Raw genomic sequence first — 24,819 nt, forward strand, 5'->3', positions numbered from 1 at the left:
ATCAAGCGTAAAATTTGTTATTGGGGATCGTGTGGTATCTAAAAGAAAAGACAATATTAAATAAGAAGAGCAACCGATGATGTACAGTGTGAAAAAATAATAATAAAAATAGTTAAAACTACCAGAGACTTATATACTAAAATTAATTATTATTATATATAGGTCTCTGAAACTACAAAGTAATTACTCATTACACCGATTAATGCTACAAGCCCAACGTACGGAAATCCGAAAGGTAAGGTAAAAATTCTAAATAAAAAAATAAATATATATAGCTTTTGATAACGTTAAAACATGACTGCATAGATAATTTAATTTTTACATTAGACAGAAAGTTTCGGCGAACGCATACTACACAAGTCCCTGTGGACGATTTTACTCGAAGGATTAACCCACATTTGATCTTTGTATATCCTGGTGACCTGAGCTTTTCATTTGTCACCAGACGTTGTGAGATTATACCAGATTACTTAAACTGACCACAACTAATCTTCGCACCTGACGCTTACAGTGTAAAATATAGGTAAACCGAAAGCTGAATACAAAACAAGAATTAAGTCCCTTCTTTCTGCGTCGTTAAGCAGATCCACATGGGTTGACCAAAGGCATGTTGAATCCTTAGTTCACTCCTCTAAAGATGTGTAGTTCAGAGTGACAGAACGACTTAAAACAGCTGTGTGTTAGTTATGTAGGAAGTTGAACTCTTCCGAAAGTCCTGTCCGGCGTTACGTGTATAACTTTTAGATAACGAATCAGTCGGTCATGATTTGAAGTTTAAAACAAGGATTATGTCGAAAAGTAAGTCCAAAATATTTGTGTATGGGACTCTAAAGAGAGGCCAACCTAACAACAAACTGATGGAGGAAATATTCGATGGAGAAGTGACGTATATGGGGAAGGGCCTCACGGGAAAAGCGTACCCGTTGGTGATAGCGGCTGCCTCGTGGAACTTGCCCTGCATGTTGTCTGTGGAGGGAACTGGCAAAGTAAGAAGTGATACCTATATTAGACCGGGAGAATTCTTCAATAAAACAATGGTTATAAAAGTCTTGGAAATATAAATAATTACATTTTGAGATATGAGGCTTCCACTAAATGAACAGCAATAGGGCCATTTTAGGTTTGGTTTCCTTGTAGTAGTTGGTGGCTACCTATCTGAACATATGTAGGAGGCCTGACTTATGTCATGTGAGGTTGCAGAAACTTACACAGGCCAACGCTCTATCTGTCTGAGCTTTTGCAGTTTTCCTGGCGCTATAGACAACAAGTCGTTATATATACAGATATAATCTTTTATGACTACGTATATTTTTTTTATCTTACGATTATCAAAATCATTATTTTCAGAAAGTGCATGGTGAATTATTTGAAGTTGATGAGGAAATGCTTAGTTTCTTGGATGGATTTGAAGGACACCCAGATTTTTATCGACGAAAGCAAATAATAATTCAGCTGACAGAAGATCACAATGGCAGGAAACTTGATCCTCCAAACATCCATACCTGTTGGTGTTACTTCTTCCTTACATACGATCGCTCCTATCTGACCATGCCTTTCCTCGACAATTATGACAGCTGGGGGCCCCATGGACTGATGTATGATGAGCAGTAAGTACGGCCGTCATATTGGACTGAATTCCAAGCTATTTTGACAGTTCTTTTGTCAAAATGTGGATTGCTTAGAATGAAAATGCAAACACAATCATACTACCAGGATTTGCCTTCACCCTCTGCTAGTGGGGACTAATTCTGGAGGAATTATATCTATAACATACAAATTGTAATCCCAGCCCTTTGGGGCCATATACAATATGTGAAAAAGTTGGATATTAAATATTTAGAAGCTATTTCCCTTGACAAATCAAGAATGTTCAATCCAAATTTGTATTAAGCCTATTTGGCACAGGGACTTGATGCAAAGTCTCAACTTATGGTCATTATGTATAGTATAGAATCAGTGAGATACTATAATTTATACACATGTAAGGTTGGAAATTCAGGCCAAGTCCCTGTGATCTTTGGGACAAGGTAATCAGATGTCATTCAAAGGAAGGTTAAATTTCTCCTAATGGTATTGAGAGGCAGAGCCCCAAAGGAAAATACTGAATATTTTCCGACTGCATTTAAAAATACTTGACACAACAGTTACGCATAATTTGTAACCCAATTAGTTAAATCCAACACTACTTTACTAACCTGGTGTCAATATTAACTAACATATATCTTGTAGGGAGTTAATGCTCATGTAAGTGAAAATGTTTTGTTTTGTCATTAAAGGGAAAGGGAAGACAACTCCAATGAAACAAAGGCAACCATGAACAGCTGACAAAGGAAGAAAACAAGATCACCTTCAAATAAACGTGTATCATTGTAAATAGTGCAAGCCGTCAATCCTGGAATAACTCTAGGTGTCATATTTAGGACACATGTTCAGTTTAAGAAATGTATGCAGTGGAACCTACTAAAGGTCTGGTTTATACAGATTTTCTGGGTGTGAAAAGTGGGACCTAATTCAAGGTTGGTGTATACAGGTTTTCTGATTACAAAGGTTCAGTTTACATAGAAATGCAGTGGAACCTAGTAAAGGTCTGGTTTATACAGATTTTCTGATATGTCTACAGTGGAACCTAGTAAAGGTCTGGTTTATACAGATTTTCTGATATGTCTACAGTGGAACCTAGTAAAGGTCTGGTTTATACAGGTTTTCCGATTACAAAGGTTCAGTTTACATAGAAATGTCTACAGAGGAACCTAGTAAAGGTCTGGTTTATACAGGTTCAGTTTACATAGAAATGTCTACAGAGGAACCTAGTAAAGGTCTGGTTTATACAGGTTTTCCGATTACAAAGGTTCAGTTTACATAGAAATGCAGTGGAACCTACTAAAGGTCTGGTTTATACAGGTTTTCTGATATGTCTACAGTGGAACCTAGTAAAGGTCTGGTTTATACAGGTTTTCTGGTTACAAAGGTTCAGTTTACATAGAAATGTCTACTGTGGGACCTAGTAAAGGTCTGGTTTATACAGGTTTTCTGGTTACAAAGGTTCAGTTTACATAGAAATGTCTACAGAGGAACCTAGTAAAGGTCTGGTTTATACAGATTTTCTGATATGTCTACAGTGGAACCTAGTAAAGGTCTGGTTTATACAGGTTTTCTGGTTACAAAGGTTCAGTTTACATAGAAATGTCTACTGTGGGACCTAGTAAAGGTCTGGTTTATACAGGTTTTCTGGTTACAAAGGTTCAGTTTACATAGAAATGTCTACAGAGGAACCTAGTAAAGGTCTGGTTTATACAGGTTTTCTGATTACACAGGTTCAGTTTACATAGAAATGTCTACAGTGGGACCTAGTAAAGGTCTGGTTTATACAGGTTTTCTGATTACACAGGTTCAGTTTACATAGAAATATCTACAGCGTGGCCTAGTAAATGTCTGGTTTATACAGGTTTTCTGATTACAAAGGTTCAGTTTACATAGGAATGTCTACAGTGGGACCTAGTAAATGTCTGGTTTATACAGGTTTTCTGATTACAAAGGTTCAGTTTACATAGAAATGCCTACAGAGGAACCTAGTAAAGGTCTAGTTTATACAGGTTTTCTGATTACAAAGGTTCAGTTTACATAGAAATGTCTACAGAGGAACCTAGTGAAGGACTGGTTTATACAGGTTTTCTTATTACACAGGTTCAGTTTACATAGAAATGTCTACTAAAGGCCCTAGTAAATGTCTGGTTTATACAGGTTTTCTGATTACACAGGTTAAGTTTACATAGAAATGTCTACAGAGGAACCTAGTGAAGGACTGGTTTATACAGGTTTTCTGATTACACAGGTTAAATTTACATAGAAATGTCTACAGAGGAACCTAGTAAAGGACTGGTTTATACAGGTTTTCTGAGTTTACAAATTGGGACCTAATTTAAACTTGGTTTATACAAAATTTCGGATAAAACAGGGTCAGTTTACATAGATTCTGAAATGTATATAGTCATAGTGGGAGCATGTTGAAGTTCAGTTTATACAGGTTTTCCTATAAAATAAGTTCAGTTTATACAGATTTTCCTATAAAATAAGTTCAGTTTATACAGGTTTTCCTATAAAATAAGTTCAGTTTAAATCAATAATTGGATACTTACTTTATTTTCTTGTATTTTTTTCAAACCAAAAACTTACAAATTATACCTCTTGTAAAATGTAAGCCCACCGAATTTATGAATGTTTACATGAGTTTTACTGCTTAAAAGGAATTATTTTACCAACAACTTCAATCTTATTAATCTAATTAAGATCTGAAATTGCATTCAATATCTAGATGATCTAAGACTCAACATCCATTGAAAAAAAATCTTGCCAACATTACATTAGCAGATGCCAAACATTATTTCATACCAATATGGAGCTCAGATGTCAATTTTGGAAACCAAACTGATATCATGATCACCATCATAAAATCACTTACGACAATATCATGACAATAGCTTCAGTCATGACTGCTCGTGATTTGCATCATCTAAGAGACTTATAATTTTCAATACATTATTCAACATTTTCCATTTATTACAAACTGGATGCATTGTTTATTATTTACCAAAATAACAATAGTAATCTTGAATAAGAGCCTGAATTTTTCAATCGAAATACATTGTTTGCCTTTCAACAGTTTGATACATGGTAGCAAAATGATCTCATTCTGTGCTGTTTATGTATATGAATTTAATTGAGTAACATATTAACTTAGGTTATCAAATGTACCTTCACCGCGATTCGGTTCCTATCACTAGTATGCCAGCTGTTTGGTTCCTGTCATTAGTGTGTCCCAAAATTTGAATATATATGTATATATTTACACTAAAAAACAGCAGAGCTGAAATTTCTTCAACCTCTGGCAGAGATGGATATTTCAGGATTAAAATTTTTCTGAATTATTTGTTGTGTAAATAATCCAATCCGTATGGATTTGTACCGTGTAAAATACAGTCCCTGTAACCAGAGACATGTATATCGTGATATACACGTCTCTGGTGTAACACAGGTGACAGAGCATGCTTCACTGTCGTAGGTTATCTCATTGACTACCCTGTTTGGATTCCTGTCGGGGCATTTTACATTCTTGAAAATTTTGTAAATGGTTAAATGTGTGTAACCCTGGTAAATACTAGTCGCAATATACCGCTCAGCTTGAGAGATCTTCTCTTTAACTCGATCGGTTGAGCGTAAGACTAGTAAGCCAGGGTTTGATCCCTAGCGGAGGCAGTGATTTAAATTTAATTAACCATGGCTCTGTTACATGTGTATTGAGTTAATGTACAATGTTGTTAACCTAAACTCTTGTATATAAATAAAGCACTGATGTAATTAGTACAGGTTGGTAGTTTCTTATTTACAGTGTACAATTATCCACAAATGTTATTCGCTTCATTCTTAAGTTCAAATTGTTCTTTCTGGGAAATCTCCCAATTTTCTTTAACGGACATTGAAGTATAAACATTTTTACCTAAACCTACAGAATAGTTACCCGATGTTTGTCCTATTAATTGTTGAAGGGGAATTTGACATATCAAAGTGTAGTACCCTAATCACGTAGCGGTGTGGTTGCAGCGTAAGTGCTCCAAGACGAATTCTGGTGTATCCTGATATCTTTGAAAGAGACTATATTAAACAAATATTTGGTACCATTTCAGATGTCACCAACAGCAAGATTAATATGATCCTATCCTGGTGGTCAAGCAGAAAGGAAATTAAAGATCACAATTTCTGCAAAGTAGAAGTAACATTCCAGTGTGCCTGTTTTAGGTACAATGTATATGATCAATTCTTATTAATTTCTTATATCAGTTAATAAACAACACTAAACCTCAAATGATAGACTTATCTTTAATAATCATAATTAATCAGCACTAAATGTGGATATTCCTTTGAAATACTTCAAACCATATCATAAAAATTTATATTTATCAACTTAAATACTGATTACCTGCAAGCTTCTTTATAACACAGATGTTATTTCAAATAATCACATGCACAAAAACTAACAATTTTCAAGTACCCGAATATACCTCATTTTTTGTTGTTTACTTTTGCAATAATGTATTTTACATGTACCTTTAGTGCAGCAGAATGCCAAATATTTTTATGGCACAAAAACCAGTATTCATTTATCAACTTTGGGCACCTTCTACCTTTATAGATTAAAATGAAACAAATTTTCAGAAACAGTTATTTCCCTTGATGTTTGTTGAATTTTCAGAACTACCACAATGTGTGAAAATCCAGAGAATTATGAAAATGTCATCACTGATTATTTCAAATTAATCCTTATTATGAATCTTTTAAGACATCATATTTGTTTGTGTGTAGCTCTTTTGGAAAGAAGATAGAAAATAACTAAGGCACCATACATCCTTAGAATACATTTGATTTTTTTAGTTCTTGGTTTTGGGTGATTTTAGATTCATTAGATAATCTGAATGTAAGCTACAAGTGAACATTTTGAGACTAATACACAAATCTACTGTAACCAATTATTCTAAAAATAGGAACTTCAATCAATTACACCAATTTTAGCCAGTACACTATCAAGATTTATCTTTAAAATTTATGCTACTGTACCTGGTTGTTTTTGCAAATATTTCTATTGTAGTCAAGATTCAGGTTATATGGAACTCCTCAATATTAAACATAATATAAATTTTAATATTCTGAAGAAAAACAATCTACTGTAACACTCATCTTCTAGATGAATCATTTGTTGCTTTAAACATATTTACTATTTTTTTAAAATTTTAAGACAAAATATGCAGAAAAATTTTTCAGGCCACATGGACCCTAACCCGACATGACAAAATGTAATGAAAAAAATATAGCGTAACAAAAACAGCAGTAATATTTGTAATTAACATGACCAGATGGGTGGGACAGATTTGACCGATTTAAACAGAAATACACAATACCCGGTGTATAGGTCAGGTAAGGACATAACACCTGAAGGCTCCAAGTTCTCAGAGGTATGCTTGTCATATTAACATTCTCATCAACACTTCACAAAACAGTTATTGATATCCATCCTCTCACAGACGAGAAAACATCTGGAATTTAAAGTAATGGTCACTGGAGGGTTGAGGGTATCTATTTAAATCTGACATTGTGTCCAAAAGGACATTTTTAAACAGGTTTATATTTTATGTGAGAATTCCATTATATGACAAATTTTATTTCATCTCAAATATTCCTCAATACTGATTTTTCATGTACATCTACAAGAAACACTTTCTGTGTAAACAAAGAACCAGTTCCAAAATAAAATCCACAAAATAACCACTTCTTTCAGAAAGTGAATTAGTCTAAGGACTGTTAATATACCTGAAGAGATAAAACTGATGGCTTTATCTACTGGGTACATCTCAATGTTTCACTTAAATGGATTTATGGCAAAGGTCTCTGGAGACAAGAGGCACATAGGGCCTGTACTGCTCACCTGGATATTCAGTAGCACTCAGAAGTTACATTACATACTGTTTTCCCAGTTTGGGATCAGCTTTTAGTACCATATATTTCTGTCAACTTTCCCCTTTAACTTAATTTGGCGTTATGGTTCCAAAGAAAATTCAAAGCAAACTAGACTACTGACAAGTCAACAAGGGTGCCATCATATGGCTATAAATCCCCCACAATCATCAAGAAGCTATCATTTCTGTGGTTCAGTTTGACATATGGACTTTGTATGTCATGACAAAATGTTTATTAGTGAAAAATAACAAATTATGACTTTCACCTTTAACCTTTGGACACAGTAAATTTGACCTACAACCTGGACATTCAGTCAGTTGACTTGGTGATTGATTCCAGGCAAATTATCTTGTTATGTTATCACCAAATGTTTATTAGTGAAAAGATACAAAATCATTTTTTAATTTCAACAAGCATTGCTTCATAATTGCATAACAAAATGTTAATCATTGAAAACATACTATATTTGACCTTTACCTCTTATCCGGTGACCTTCACCTTACGTCAGTTGATTCAATTTTTATTTCTGACCCACTGTTTATACAAAATTGGTTCCCTTTCACTCAAGAAAGTTGACATATTGACACAAGACGCTGCACCATGGTATAAGCTCACAGGCCCTTTGGGCTAGATGTGCTACTAAATCAGCTATAATCACATTCCATCACAGAAATAAAGTCGGACAAGTAGGAGTTTTAATTTTTGTTAAAGAAATTACCAATAATTGACAACAAAATAGACATACCATAAAGACAGTGTTTACCTTTTATATAAGATGTGCTAAAGTTGTCAACCTTGTGTTAAATATATCATCCACGATTAGCCTAGTACAAATTGAAACATGTCGAGCAAACATGCATGTACATACCCAGGAGCCTTATATTGGTGAGTCAGAAAAACACTTTTCAGTGTCTATGTACAATGTAAACCTTATTTTACATGCACACACAAATGTATTCATTCAGCACTTCACACTTACGGAGGAAATTAGCACCCTATAAGTATTCTATAGTAATTATACACAAAATAAAATTCTGTCCCTAAAAGGCAAAACATGGGTAAATTTCAAATTTTCTTTTTACATAACATTTTTGAGTAATCTTTAGAAGCATGAAGCACGATTTAATGATTTGCCAATTGTTTAGACATTCAGAATGTATCTAACAACATGACAATGTTATCAATCAACAATTCATGTTCTGGGTGAATTTAAAATCTTCAAACCAGATAGCACTAACAGTGTAGTCAGTTTCTCAGTATAGGATAATAGGCTGTTTATATTACTAAAATTGTCACCAAGATGCCATCATCACGTTCTAGCAGTACCGCTGATCTGATACACAGTGGATAACCGAGACATCATTTGATAACCATCCAGTGACATCACCATGACAATGAACTATAGTGACATCACCATGACAATGAACTATAGTGACATCACCATGACAATGACCCAGTGACATCACAATGACAATGACCCAGTGACATCACCATGACAATGAACTAGTGACATCACCATTACAATGAACTAGTGACATCACCATGACCATGACCCAGTGACATCACCATGACAATGAACTAGTGACATCACCACGACAATGACCCAGTGACATCACCATGACAATGACCCAGTGACATCACCATGACAATGACCCAGTGAAATCACTCTGATAAGGAACCAGTGGCATCATTATGATGACATGGTGGCATCTCCATGAAAATGAACCAAAGGCATCACAATATGGTAATGAGCCAATGACATTATGATGACAATGAGCCAGCAACATACTCATAACAATGAATCAGAGCATCACCATGGCAATGAACCAGCAACATTACCATGGAAATTGATCAACAGAACTGTCATGACGCATCAGCGTCAAAATGCCCATCAGTTGTGCCACAATGCAGCACAACAAAGAAGCAATCTACACTGGCACAGGGTCAGTCTTGTAAAGCAGCATATTTGTTTCCTAGTGAAAGCTGCATGTTCACTTTTGACGGATCATCCATTTGTTTTCCTCCACCTTGGACACGCTCAAAATTTCCAGACCTGAAATTAAATTTAAATTTAATTAAATGTACATTCTAATGTCTTTAATTTTATAGGAATTTCATGTGTACGTTCCAGTTCAAACATAAACTTGTCATAGGAATTTCATGTGTACGTTCCAGTTCAAACATAAACTTGTCAAAACACACTTGATGTGAAAACTTAAAATAGAAGTCGAGAGGATAAATACTTCCTCCTATAAAACACCTATTTAGCGAACAAATCTATTAAAATGCCACAATGACTGTTTTCCTCACCCTGTTGGACCCCACGATGCCACCTCTGGTGCACCTCCCCCAAGTGTTGGAAAGTCATCTTCACTTTTAAGGTTTGGTGCACCCTTCTTCCTCCTCATCATGGCTGCCCTTGAACCCATGCCAGATTCACCTGAAGCCTGAGACCCACGGGCCCCAGGAGGCACATACTTTGTAGGGGCTTTAGGAGCTTCTTCTTTAGATGGTTCCTCAGCTGGTTTAGGTGGTGCTTCTGGTACAACTGTAACACAAAATGAAAATCCTATAAATATATCAAATTTGGTATTGGAAACTATTGTAAATTTTTTTGTTTTGTTTACATAATTAATGTACCATTACAATGTACATTTACAGTTATGTAATTATATATGTAGTTATGACAATGTACATTGCCATGTCTATAATTTATGTACTATGTACTACAATGTGCAATTCTGTGTATATAATTCATGTACCACTAAAAAGTACACTTCCTTGAATTTTCCATGACAACATTCCCAACTGAAAATATATAGTATCTTATTATTAAATTCAAAAATTACTCCTGAAATGTCCTAAAATGAGACAAAAAATGATCCATCCCAACAGTGAAAAAAAAAACCTGATATCATTACTTAAAGGTATCTATTCAGAATGATGTCAGTAATGATGAAGTAATATTTTAATGGACTTTATAATTGGACTATAAGTAATGTTTTAATGGACTTTATAACTGGACTATAAGTAATGTTTTAATGGACTTTATAATTGGACTATTAGTAATGTTTAAATGGCCTTTATTACTGGGCTATAAGTAATATTTTAATGGACTTTATTACTGGGCTATAAGTAATGTTTTAATGGACTTTATAACTGGGCTATTAGTAATGTTTTAATGGACTTTATAACTGGGCTATAAGTAATGTTTTAATGGACTTTTATTACTGGGCTATAAGTAATGTTTTAATGGACTTTATTACTGGGCTATTAGTAATATTTTAATGGACTTTATAACTGGGCTATAAGTAATGTTTTAATGGACTTTATTACTGGGCCATAAGTAATGTTTTAATGGACTTTATTACTGGGCCATAAGTAATGTTTTAATGGACTTTATTACTGGGCCATAAGTAATGTTTTAATGGACTTTATAACTGGGCTATAAGTAATGTTTTAATGGACTTTTATTACTGGGCTATAAGTAATGTTTTAATGGACTTTATTACTGGGCTATTAGTAATATTTTAATGGACTTTATAACTGGGCTATAAGTAATGTTTTAATGGACTTTATTACTGGACTATAAGTAATGTTTTAATGGACTTTATTACTGGGCTATAAGTAATGTTTTAATGGACTTTATTACTGGACTATTAGTAATGTTTTAATGGACTTTATAACTGGACTATTAGTAATGTCTTAATGGCCTTGATAACTGGGCTATAAGTAATGTTTTAATGGCCTTGATAACTGGGCTATAAGTAAGGTTTTAATGGACTTTATTACTGGACTATAAGTAATGCTTTAATGGACTTTATAACTGGGCTATAAGTAATATTTTAATGGCCTTGATAACTGGGCTATAAGTAAGGTTTTAATGGACTTTATTACTGGACTATGAGTAATGCTTTAATGGACTTTATTACTGGACTATAAGTAATGCTTTAATGGACTTTATAACTGGGCTATAAGTAATATTTTAATGGCCTTGATAACTGGGCTATAAGTAAGGTTTTAATGGACTTTATTACTGGACTATAAGTAATGCTTTAATGGACTTTATAACTGGACTATAAGTAATGCTTTAATGGACTTTATAACTGGGCTATAAGTAATGTTTTAATGGACTTTATTACTGGACTATAAGTAATGCTTTAATGGACTTTATAACTGGGCTATAAGTAATATTTTAATGGCCTTGATAACTGGGCTATAAGTAAGGTTTTAATGGACTTTATTACTGGACTATTAGTAATGTTTTAATGGACTTTATTACTGGGCTATTAGTAATGTTTTAATGGACTTTATAACTGGGCTATAAGTAATGTTTTAATGGACTTGATAACTGGACTATAAGTAATGTTTTAATGGACTTTACTACTGGACTATTAGTAATGTTTTAATGGACTTTATTACTGGACTATAAGTAATGTTTTAATGGACTTTATAACTGGACTATAAGTAATGTTTTAATGGACTTTACTACTGGACTATTAGTAATGTTTTAATGGACTTTATTACTGGACTATAAGTAATGTTTTAATGGACTTAATTACTGGACTATAAGTAATGTTTTAATGGACTTTATAACTGGACTATAAGTAATGTTTTAATGGACTTTACTACTGGACTATAAGTAATGTTTTAATGGACTTTATAACTGGGCTATTAGTAATGTTTTAATGGACTTTATAACTGGGCTATTAGTAATGTTTTAATGGACTTTATTACTGGGCTATTAGTAATGTTTTAATGGACTTTATTACTGGGCTATTAGTAATGTTTTAATGGACTTTATTACTGGGCTATAAGTAATGTTTTAATGGACTTTACTACTGGACTATAAGTAATGTTTTAATGGACTTGATAACTGGACTATTAGTAATGTTTTAATGGACTTTATTACTGGACTATAAGTAATGTTTTAATGGCCTTGATAACTGGACTTTAAGTAATGTTTTAATGGACTTTATAACTGGGCTATTAGTAATGTTTTAATGGACTTTATTACTGGACTATAAGTAATGTTTTAATGGACTTTATTACTGGACTATAAGTAATGTTTTAATGGCCTTGATAACTGGACTTTAAGTAATGTTTTAATGGACTTTATAACTGGACTATAAGTAATGTTTTAATGGACTTTACTACTGGACTATTAGTAATGTTTTAATGGCCTTGATAACTGGGCTATAAGTAATGTTTTAATGGACTTGATAACTGGACTATAAGTAATGTTTTAATGGACTTTATAACTGGACTATAAGTAATGTTTTAATGGACTTTATAACTGGGCTATTAGTAATGTTTTAATGGACTTTATAACTGGGCTATTAGTAATGTTTTAATGGCCTTGATAACTGGGCTATAAGTAATGTTTTAATGGACTTTATAACTGGACTATAAGTAATGTTTTAATGGCCTTTATTACTGGACTATAAGTAATGTTCTAATGGACTTTATTACTGGACTATAAGTAATGCTTTAATGGCCTTGATAACTGGACTATTAGTAATGTTTTAATGGACTTCATAACTGGGCTATTAGTAATGTTTTAATGGACTTTATTACTGGGCTATTAGTAATGTTTTAATGGACTTTATAATTGGACTATAAGTAATTTTTCAATGGCCTTGATAACTGGACTTTAAGTAATGTTTTAATGGACTTTATAACTGGACTATTAGTAATGTTTTAATGGACTTTATTACTGGGCTATTAGTAATGTTTTAATGGACTTTATTACTGGACTATAAGTAATGTTTTAATGGACTTTATTACTGGGCTATTAGTAATGTTTTAATGGAATTTATTACTGGGCTGTAATTATAAGAGGAAGGAGAAATTTGTTACCTTCCACTCGAGGTCGACTTGATTGGGATACGTTCCATGGACCCGATAGATCACGTCTCTCTCCACTTTCTCCGTCGTCATCTTTGTCATTGTCTTTATCATCTTCTTCTAAATCTTCTCCTTCTTTGCTGTATAAACAAATTAATCATCAGTTGGTTACAAATAATGTTGTATTTCATCAGTGTTTTTCCTGGCCGTTTTGGGGAAATGACCACGGCCCTGTTGGAAATTTGGAAATTTTATTGCCATGGGAAAAAATAACATACAGAATTGAGAAAGGGGCATTATAATGCAGATCAAAACTGACAGGCATGAAAAATTCTACATCAAATGGTTTTGTTAAAACACCAAAAATGATGACCAGCTAGTTTCCTCCCGCTCCAATACAGGGGTTATTTTACAGATCCAGCTACAATAGAAATCTGTTTGTCAAAATGTTTAAGGGTTGGTAGCAGTGTGGGCCTAGAGAAAACTTGGGACTAGAAAAATGAACTGTTAAACAATCATCATTTGCACCAGATTGCTTAATACTGTGAGTTTTATTTATCGGCAATCACTTACTGAGAGATTTGCAAGTTTTGTATCCTCAATCCACTGTAGTCCTTCTCAGATTCATCTACAAAATCTACCCACTCTTCATCTTCCTACAATGCAAATCAAAATCAAATCTCAATTATCTGTGGTGGACCAACAGAAGGACAAACAAGAAAACACTTATGCCTCCAACTATTTTGTGAAGGAGGCATAAATTTTATTAAAAAGTTAGAAAGATTGTAATTACTAGTATTGTAAAACTTCCAAACATGGAAAATACTGAAATCCTATATAGCTATCATGATCACTTTTAATTGGTGAATGATGATTTCACAAAATAAAAGCAGTCAAATAACTTTGATCAGGTATCGACTGCTGTTGCGGATCACACTAATCAGAAACTATATACACGCATACAAGATGTTGCCAACTGATCTGGATAATCTGTTAATATATATACATTTGTATATCAATATCCTGACCTATATGTCATTATTAGCTAGATATTAATCAATGAAGGATCTATTTCTACTGAAATATTGATGTAGCTCGAGCTCTCTATACTGTTCTAAGAATTAATTTTAAACATCAAACTATGTAGTGATGAAGTATTTGTGCATTATGTTTTAATATAATTTTAAAACCAATTTGTGACAACCATTTTTTTTAATTAACCTCAACCTTGCCGAAAAAGCCAATTGCTGGAAAAATAATCTTGATTATACATTAGTGTTTGATTCCATAGAAGAATACCACGGTTAGTAATATAGACTCACAAGCACACTATGTCAAAAACCAGCTCTTCAGAGCTAAATATGTTACACATAAAACATGCTCGACTTTTAAATAAAGATTCTTGTATCTGTACTCCATCACGACTTCACTCTCACATGGTACAATTGCAATATTGTAGTAAATCTCTTATATATATAATGTTATCAAATTTTAGGTGCAGTGATGTGCACCTGAACCACATCTATGTGTTCAGATCGCAAAAAAATGGATAACCAATTCAATTAAGTAGCTAGCTATAGGTGAAATAATTTTTTGTCTTTAGCATTTGCTTCATTTCAGGGAATTGTTGAATTTCATTATTTCTCAGTGCAAACTGTATTATGTCTAATGAACACACAGTGGCCCATATAGTCCAATTCAATATTCATCATATCATGTTGCCTGCAAATAATCGTGTCCCTTTGATGAAGTTTTGAGCCTTCGGACATGTAGAGTATTCAATGAATGTTATCTGTGAGGTTTGGTTTGTTTTTGTTTAACGTCCTATTAACAGCCAGGGTCATTTAAGGACGTGCCAGGTTTTGGAGGTGGAGGAAAGCCGGAGTACCCGGAGAAAAACCAACGGCCTACGGTCAGTACCCGACAACTGCCCCACGTAGGTTTCGAACTCGCAACCCAGTGGTGGAGGGCTAGTGTTAAAGTGTCGGGACACCTTAACCACTCGGCCACCGCGGCCCCGTGATCTGTGAGGTGGAAGCAAAATTAGAGATGCATTTTAGTTATAGGTATATATATACGTTTCTTGAAGAAAACGGTCCGTTTAGTTTTTCGATATCTTTAACAGAACGGCCACAAGATTATTTTGAAAATGGCCTATTTTTTCCAACCAAAGTCAACATTAACTTTATTCGTATTTTACGATTGAGTGCACCCTTATAATATACCTCAAACTTTTCATTTTATATAATTACCGGCTTGCTAGCTTTGACTTTTTAAAAATTTATGTACATGTGGACACAATAATTTATGTACATGTGGACACAATTATCGCGGCTTCCTATGGCACATTTATCTAAATTTGCCCTACTATATGCGTTTTCAGATCTGCAGGTACAGAAACTAATGTTCACGTATGAATCTCCCTTGAAAAGAAGTGTGCCTTTTATAACATTTCGGATTCAGGTCCATTTTATTGAAACTGCACCTCTGCTTATATTATTATATTTAAACCTTCCAAAATGATATTGTTGATAATATGCAAAAGCGAAGTGGTTTTCAGTAAAATTTACCAAAAGTTGAAATTTCCAAGTTCTACAAAAGGGTGCATGCGCACTCAATTGTAAAATACAACGATGTCTCCCAATATCAAGACTGTCCTGACGTTCCGTAGAAGTTCAAAACCTGTTGTAGTGGAAAAGCATTCAACAATTTTGAATTTGTCACTTTTCTAGTACAGTTGCTAATCTACAGCTAGGCTCACTACTACTCCTATAACATAAGCAGGTCGGGGAAACCCCGAGATCGGCGTATAATACCTCGATCGGCCTATTATACGCCGATTGAGGTATGGATTTGTTACTAAAAATAGCTCAAATCAATTTAAACTCATCTTTTTAAAAATTTCTATCCAAGTCGCATTTATTTAGGCATTAAACGTTATACAAATACAAAAATTAAATTTATTTGAGTGCGGGAAAGAACTGAAAACAGATGTAATACTTCCGGTCTATATGGCCTATGTTACGATGGTAGTGTTACTACGGCGGCATCAAGTTTCTAAGTAGCCACTGCTTCCATTAAACATATTTCAGCAAAATATTATCTATTTTGTCATAAATTCATGCGACTTGGATAGAAAATTTTAAAAAGATGAGTTTAAATTGATTTGAGCTATTTTTAGTAACAAATCCATACCTCAATCGGCGTATAATAGGCCGATCGAGGTATTATACGCCGATCTCGGGGTTTCCCCTGACCTGATAAGAGGCCGCTGGTCGGCTCTTTTTCTATCACATTTGATTTTGCCGACTGCGTTAAACGGCGCCTGTCAAAAGTATCTCGCCGTGTGAAACCTCTAACATTGTTGGAGTAGGCTCCCTACATAATTAATGACTTCTTTATTGTTATGTTTAATCAGAGACCTATATACTAGGGATTCGCAACAAGCTCTTTGGCTTACCAAACGTCACCGCCGAGCGGAAGTTCGGGTAATTTATCCCATAGTGCATTGCTGCTCCTACTGTTTAGACGCCATATTGAAGGTACGCCTGAAACACTGTCAGCTTTATGACAGCTCATAGAAGACTATTGTCCGATAACAAATCACGGGAATCAAACGTAAGTGCAATTATTTTTATGTAAACTAGTGTTTCAAACGTATTCCGTCGTACTTTATGTTCGGAAGACTGCACATATGTGGCCGTTCTTTTCACGGCGATTACCACGCTGGTTAGCTTATGTCTGGTGTTAAAGACGATGCTACATGGTTTTAGTTTACTTGTTAAACACCTTTTTTTATTTATTGACCAATTTCAAAATGGTTTTCAAATAATTGTTGCTCGATAGTTACTGTATCGCGTTTAGTCAAATTTGTTGTGTAATTCATTGTGAATATTTAGTTATTGCCCAGTGAAAATAAGTAAACAAAACAAATTATGGTTATACTGTGAATGGCTGGTGTTAAGGACAGTGCTACATGGTTTCAGTTTACATAATTAACTCCTTTTTTATTTATTGACCAATTTCAAAATGGTTTTCAAATAATTGTTGCTCGATAGTTACTGTATCGCGTTTAGTCAAATTTGTTGTGTAATTCATTGTGAATATTTAGTTATTGCCCAGTGAAAATAAGTAAACAAAACAAATTATGGTTATACTGTGAATGGCTGGTGTTAAGGACAGTGCTACATGGTTTCAGTTTATATAATTAACTCCTTTTTTATTTATTGACCAATTTCAAAATGGTTTTCAAATAATTGTTGCTCGATAGTTACTGTATCGCGTTTAGTCAAATTTGTTGTGTAATTCATTGTCTTTAATATCATATTTATAATTAGATTAGTGATTTGATAGCTATAATCTGTAGAATTTTATATAGTATAATCATGACTTCTGTTAACATTGATCTCATGAATAATAAAGCCATTATTGAAAGAAATGCATTAATTGAAACTAATTGAAAAAAGTATAAATCAGTCTAATGTAAATTAAATTAAATATTATACTTTTTGTAAATTATTTAGTGTTTCAAAACAGATATTTGATACAGAATTGCAGGGATTGATCGAGGAATGAGTGTGTTGGAATATAATAGCTATGATATCTTTTGCACATAGCAAAACATTAAATACTGCGGTATATATTTTATTGTATTGTGTGGGAAATTAATAAAATCAAAAGGTTATATATATTTTTTTTTCCCCATTATGACCGATATATATCCCCCCCCCCCCCCCCCCAACCTTTGGGGCATTGATCACACCTCACCTTTGATAAAAACATTAACACCTGGTCATGGGGCATCTCCTAATAAACTCAAAGGGGGGTCCATTCAGAATATATGTAGAGTATATACCTGTATGTACCTGTACTTCTGGGTCTACAGAAAAAAATATTGTCATGGTGATCACCTGGGCTCCCCCACTCCATCCAAACCATAGGGACATTGACCACACCTTTATTACCTTTGAGATATACATGAATAAACAGGTGTGTCTCATTGTCAACACCTGTCCTGAGGCTGGCCATGTCCATCTCCCCAAAATACTAGAGTTCACTAAAGGCATGCTGTGCAGTATACAATCTAAATATTTACCTGTACTCTGGAAGACAAAAATCCCTCAGGTGTGTCCTCATTCCCTAATTAAACTTAAATGGGTCCATTCATATTTAGATATATATGTTTTTAGGTTAATTTTGAATTTACGAATCTGTTTAATCAACATTTGGGGTATATGAATTTACTGCAGGGTATTTGAAATTTGAATGTTTCAAATTTAAATCTTATAGAAGCTTCTCTGCCTATTCTATACCATAATGTATCAATACTTATTAAACTTGATTTTTTTTTTCAGAAAGCCAAAGAAGAAAAGATCTACCATGGGTACATGACCTAAGCACTATCAAAGTTTTCAATACTAAATAATAAAATAATATCAATCATCAAACATAACAGTGGTTTTTTTTTTTCATTTTACTCAAGACTTTTGCTATAGCATTTGTCTAATAAACAAGAAATATCTCCAAAAAAAAGATAAAAGGCATAGTTTTAATGGTGGTTTTTATACTGTAAAACTGCTGGTGAAATAAATCAACGAATCACTGGTCTAGTGGTGGGTGCAGATGAGCTCTAAGGCCTATAGGTATATAAGATATATAACATTAAACAACTACAGATGTGTACAGGAGAGTGTTACATGAAAACTGTTCAATATAAAATTATCTACACTAATAAATTTTGTCTTTTGCAAGCCAAGTATAGATATTAACCTAAATTTGACAACTCTCTAACATTATTAACAGATAATAGTTGGATTAATTTAAAAACAGAATGTCTTTTGTGGTAATATTGTTTTATACATTTTACCCTCAGACCTGTATATAATGGACATATCAAAATAAAATGAAACTCATCCTCGATGTCACACAAATCACAATTGTTACAGGTTCTATTTCTTTGGGTAATATTATTATGTCTACCTATTTCTATATTTAATTTGTGTGAGGATGCTCCACATACATTTATATTTAGTTTCTATAGGTTTAAAACTGTACACAGTGGCTATCTATCAGATATCGATATATAATCTACCTTTCGACGAACTAGATATCTGTTAACATGTTTTGTTTTGTAACATCGGTCAATCTCTGCTCAATGCTTTTAAAAGCATAGTCTACTGGTGAATTAGAATAAAACATGTACTCAATACCTAAAGCGGCTAATTCATTCTTAATGTCACATATCCACACGTCATTCTCATTTACCATTTCATCAAGACATGTTTTCAATACCAGATTATCCGACTGTTTCACCAATATTTGAACACTCTTAATTTTCTCATAATAGTTAATGGTAATCTACCCAATTCACAGTAAACGAAGTCATTGCAAGTTGATTTAGGCACCTTATTAAGTTAAGTATTTTTTTTTTACAGAATTTCTAATGTACGCTTTCGACATCCGGTGCTTTATGAAATCCCCATATTTCCGATGCATAACGTAAAATACTATTTACATACGAATCAAAAATAGAACAATAAGTTTCTACATTCAAGCAATGATTTCTAAGAGAAGTTGTCAGAGAAAATAAAGCTTTTCTGCCTGTTTTTGTGTTTTGTAAAACTTCCCATTGTAGTTGAACAGTATACCCAAGTATTTAAAACTGTGAACAATTTCTATATTGTCATTATTATTCATTATTATATTTCCATGGCTCATTATTTCTTATTTGTCCACAATTTCTAAACACCATGATTTTAGTTATATCAACATTGACCTCCAGATTCCATTTTATGGTATATGCATATAAAGAATCCAACATAATTTGTAAATCTTCTGGGCAGTTAACAAATAAAGCCATGTCGTCGGTATACATTAGCAAGAAAAGATCAAGCATCTGTAATTCAATACTTGGACAGTTGTCATTAATAAAGTGTATTTAGATACAAAGAAAATAACACAGGTGATTATATTTCCTCTTGTAAGAGTCCGGTATAATTAGGGAAGCACTGACTGAAGTCAGTATCACTATCGAAAATATAAGAATCGTCGTCAGTATATTTCTCTATACATCTAAATTTAGATCATCGTCTAATGGCAGAAAATCGGACGACATTTTCCATATGTTTCTATATGAATCTTTAACGGGAAAATGGTGCTTTTTTCGGTTAGACACTACTTAAATATCGTTGTTCACATCTGCCGATATACATTACAGTGCATAGGTATAACTATCGCCAGTGTGAAGTTATCTCGGCCAAACGCGGTGACACATGTGCACAGACAGTCGTCGCCATCTCTTGGCACGGCACATGTCACTAATATAACCAACTCCGATATCCACCTATTGCGCAGCCGCAGCGCTTGGTCTCGCTAGATCTCGTGCTAAATATACCTCCGGTTATGAGAACAATAGGTGAAGTCGTGACTCTGCAAGAAAAGCGGTTGTTGCGAATCCCTAGTATATAGGTCTCTGCTTCAATCAGAGACCTATATACTAGCAGTGATTTTTTCATCCTTTTTTACAGGGGCCTGTACCTTTTCAATTGGGAACATACAGCGGCATTTTTCCCCAATTGGGAAAATTTGGTGTTGGTTTTAAATGAAAAAAAAGTCAATAACACGTCCATATATTTATTTATCTGTTAAATTTTCAACATTCATCTGGCCTAATGATTCTTAATAGCTATCTAAAGGGCCATTTTCCTTGTTTTTTGCCCCTTGAACATGTCCACCAAAGAGTCCAGGCCAGTTGTCATGTTTTTTCAATTTTCTTGAAGGATGTGTCCCAAGTTTTATACCCTTTTGTAACAAATGGCTTACAACTCAAATGTGCACCAAAAAATAAACAATTCTCAAACAATTCTCAGTACTTGCACATGTAGCCACATGTCACACTACTGTGATAAAGACAAGAGAAGGAAGATCCATATTTGGCAGCATTAAATGTTCATCTATCGACGCTGCTCCTCTTTTTTTCCGATAAAGTTAATACCAGATTTTCGTCGCGGGTTACATGTACATTGACGTTTGCTACGGGTAAACATTCCGTCTGGACGGTTGATAAAACAGATTCAATGTTGGATGATGATTCATTGGTTGACGGGTTGTTTGGTATATCGCCGCCGGAAGACTTTTTGAAGAAGTCACTCACTTTCGTAAGGCCTTTCCTATCTTTTTTGTCAGTCTTTTGACATAATACTTCGTGTTGTGCGACTCTTGTTTACATGATCTTAAACTTTCAAGCGCTTGTCATAGCATATGTGAGACACGTGTGCGATTAAAACACTCGATCGACACAGACTTTCGCGGTGCGCTCGATTTGAAACATTGAGGAAAACGACATCGTTTCAGACACGGAAACAGAAAGCACGGGAATTTGCGTTATCGAACGCGACCAACATAGAACGAGAACACCAGCGTTGAAAATTTCTTGTGAAATACATTTTGGTCGGCATTTCTTTATACCAATTAATATGAAGGGATATTTTCTGAATGGGAAAATATGAGCAAGAAATTGGGAAAATACAACAAAATTTCTCTAGGGGAAGGGGCCGAAATTCGGCCCCAAATCGACCCTAAAAAAATCACTGACTAGGGATTCGCAACAAGCTCTTTGGCTTACCAAACGTCACCGCCGAGCGGAAGTTCGGGTAATTTATCCCATAGTGCATTGCTGCTCCTACTGTTTAGACGCCATATTGAAGGTACGCCTGAAACACGGTCAGCTTTATGACAGTGTTACATACATGTACATGAAAACTGTTCAATATAAAATTATCTACACTAATAAATTTTGTCTTTTGCAAGCCAAGTATAGATATTAACCTAAATTTGACAACTCTCTAACATTATTAACAGATAATAGTTGGATTAATTTAAAAACAGAATGTCATTTGTAGTAATATTGTTTTATACATTTTACCCTCAGACCTGTATATAATGGACATATCAAAATAAAATGAAACTCATCCTCGATGTCACACAAATCACAATTGTTACAGGTTCTATTTCTTTGGGTAATATTATTATGTCTACCTATTTCTATATTTAATTTGTGTGAGGATGCTCCACATACATTTATATTTAGTTTCTATAGGTTTAAAACTGTACACAGTGGCTATCTATCAGATATCGATATATAATCTACCTTTCGACGAACTAGATATCTGTTAACATGTTTTGTTTTGTAACATCGGTCAATCTCTGCTCAATGCTTTTAAAAGCATAGTCTACTGGTGAATTAGAATAAAACATGTACTCAATACCTAAAGCGGCTAATTCATTCTTAATGTCACATATCCACACGTCATTCTCATTTACCATTTCATCAAGACATGTTTTCAATACCAGATTATCCGACTGTTTCACCAATATTTGAACACTCTTAATTTTCTCATAATAGTTAATGGTAATCTACCCAATTCACAGTAAACGAAGTCATTGCAAGTTGATTTAGGCACCTTATTAAGTTAAGTACTTTTTTTTACAGAATTTCTAATGTACGCTTTCGACATCCGGTGCTTTATGAAATCCCCATATTTCCGATGCATAACGTAAAATACTACTTGCATACGAATCAAAAATAGAACAATAAGTTTCTACATTCAAGCAATGATTTCTAAGAGAGTTTTTGTGTTTTGTAAAACTTCCCATTGTAGTTGAACAGCATAACCAAGTATTTAAAACTGTCAACAATTTCTATATTGTCATTATTATTCATTATTATATTTCCATGGCTCATTATTTCTTATTTGTCCACAATTTCTAAACACCATGATTTTAGTTATATCAACATTGACCTCCAGATTCCATTTTATGGTATATGCATATAAAGAATCCAACATAATTTGTAAATCTTCTGGGCAGTTAACAAATAAAGCCATGTCGTCGGTATACATTAGCAAGAAAAGATCAAGCATCTGTAATTCAATACTTGGACAGTTGTCATTAATAAAGTGTATTTAGATACAAAGAAAATAACACAGGTGATTATATTTCCTCTTGTAAGAGTCCGGTATAATTAGGGAAGCACTGACTGAAGTCAGTATCACTATCGAAAATATAAGAATCGTCGTCAGTATATTTCTCTATACATCTAAATTTAGATCATCGTCTAATGGCAGAAAATCGGACGACATTTTCCATATGTTTCTATATGAATCTTTAACGGAAAAATGGTGCTTTTTTCGGTTAGACACTACTTAAATATCGTTGTTCACATCTGCCGATATACATTACAGTGCATAGGTATAACTATCGCCAGTGTGAAGTTATCTCGGCCAAACGCGGTGACACATGTGCACAGACAGTCGTCGCCATCTCTTGGCACGGCACATGTCACTAATATAAACAACTCCGATATCCACCTATTGCGCAGCCGCAGCGCTTGGTCTCGCTAGATCTCGTGCTGAATATACCTCCGGTTATGAGAACAATAGGTGAGGTCGTGACTCTGCGAGAAAAGCGGTTGTTGCGAATCCCTAGTATATAGGTCTCTGGTTTAATTGTCCCTAATTTTGACTCATAATTAAAGTGCGTATATGACGTCATTTCTTGTCATATTATGACGTAATAATTGTTAATATTACATTACTTATAAGCATTTAAGTTAATTCCATGAAAAACTCGTGACACATAAAAATGAAACTGTTAGGTAAATATTATAACCGGCTGTCAAATTCGACCTACCAGATGGTGGGCCGAAAAGTAAACAATTGACGGGGAATAGAATATAACCAAACATCCTATACCTTTCTAGGATAAGCAGTTCCTGTATTTCCTGAATCTGAATTTGACGTGGCAGCGTTCTGTTTGTCTTTCTCTTTCTTTTTCTTCTTCACTTTCGTCGTATCATCTCCACTGACGAAATTGTCATGCTTCGACAGTATATCACTCGGTGTCGTTTTAGACTTGCTTTTCTTTTTACCTTTGTCTTTCTTCGCGAAAAAGTCGTCAAGACTTGTGTCTGCCATTATGTTTTCTAGACGAATAATAAGAAGTTACGTAAAAAATACAATTTTTATATGGAGAAACTTGAAACGTGTTGTCTATCCCCTCCATGTGCGCATGCTTTTCTTGGAGAGATATACAGGACCGCAGCAAATAGTACTTCCGGTATAATGTTGCGAAATATGCCAGATATAGAGCACTAAAATAACAGAAAAAATGTACACTGCCAGTTTTAATATATGTATTAGATACTTGATAGTAACTGGAAATTATTTAACTGTCAATAAACCAAAACATACACAATGTCGAAAAGGGAGGACACCAGTATTCAACGCAAGCCCGCATGGATACATCCGAAATCCTCGTACACAATTATGGAAATATATATAATTTAATCTTATAGCACTAACGAATTTAAACTGAACAGCTCAAAATCACGAAACATCATTGAACTAGACTATAAGCTTTCGGGAGAACTGCGTTTAAAATAAAAATGCATTAATAATTTAATAATAT

At 34.0% G+C, this 24,819-nt stretch overlaps 2 protein-coding genes across 6 annotated transcripts; one reads left to right on the plus strand and one right to left on the minus strand.

Annotated features, from left to right (window-relative positions):
- The first annotated feature begins 547 nt into the window (after positions 1-547).
- LOC117322408 (gamma-glutamylaminecyclotransferase-like) lies at positions 548-5,359 on the plus strand. Of its 5 annotated transcripts, none has more exons than XM_033877291.1 (5): positions 548-986; positions 1,348-1,607; positions 2,277-2,585; positions 2,686-2,901; positions 3,446-5,359. In XM_033877291.1, the coding sequence occupies exons 1-3, from the start codon at positions 789-791 to the stop codon at positions 2,323-2,325; spliced, it is 507 nt and encodes a 168-aa protein (XP_033733182.1). In that variant the 5' UTR covers positions 548-788; the 3' UTR covers positions 2,326-2,585; positions 2,686-2,901; positions 3,446-5,359. The 5 variants fall into 5 exon arrangements, 3 of the variants coding, with proteins under 3 accessions (XP_033733182.1, XP_033733183.1, XP_033733181.1); XM_033877292.1 differs by having other exon boundaries at positions 3,594-5,359; XM_033877290.1 differs by having other exon boundaries at positions 2,686-2,886; positions 3,283-5,359.
- A 501-nt stretch (positions 5,360-5,860) lies between these two features.
- On the minus strand, positions 5,861-24,451 carry LOC117322407 (protein CDV3 homolog). The gene is made up of 5 exons (XM_033877289.1): positions 24,105-24,451; positions 13,927-14,009; positions 13,366-13,493; positions 9,817-10,054; positions 5,861-9,559 (listed from the first exon to the last, which is right to left on the minus strand). Exons 1-5 carry the CDS (start codon positions 24,324-24,326, stop codon positions 9,451-9,453), a joined length of 780 nt encoding a protein of 259 aa, XP_033733180.1. The 5' UTR covers positions 24,327-24,451; the 3' UTR covers positions 5,861-9,450.
- Positions 24,452-24,819: the final 368 nt, after the last annotated feature.

This window comes from Pecten maximus, chromosome 2 (assembly GCF_902652985.1).
Source record: "Pecten maximus chromosome 2, xPecMax1.1, whole genome shotgun sequence".
NCBI lineage: Eukaryota > Metazoa > Mollusca > Bivalvia > Pectinida > Pectinidae > Pecten > Pecten maximus.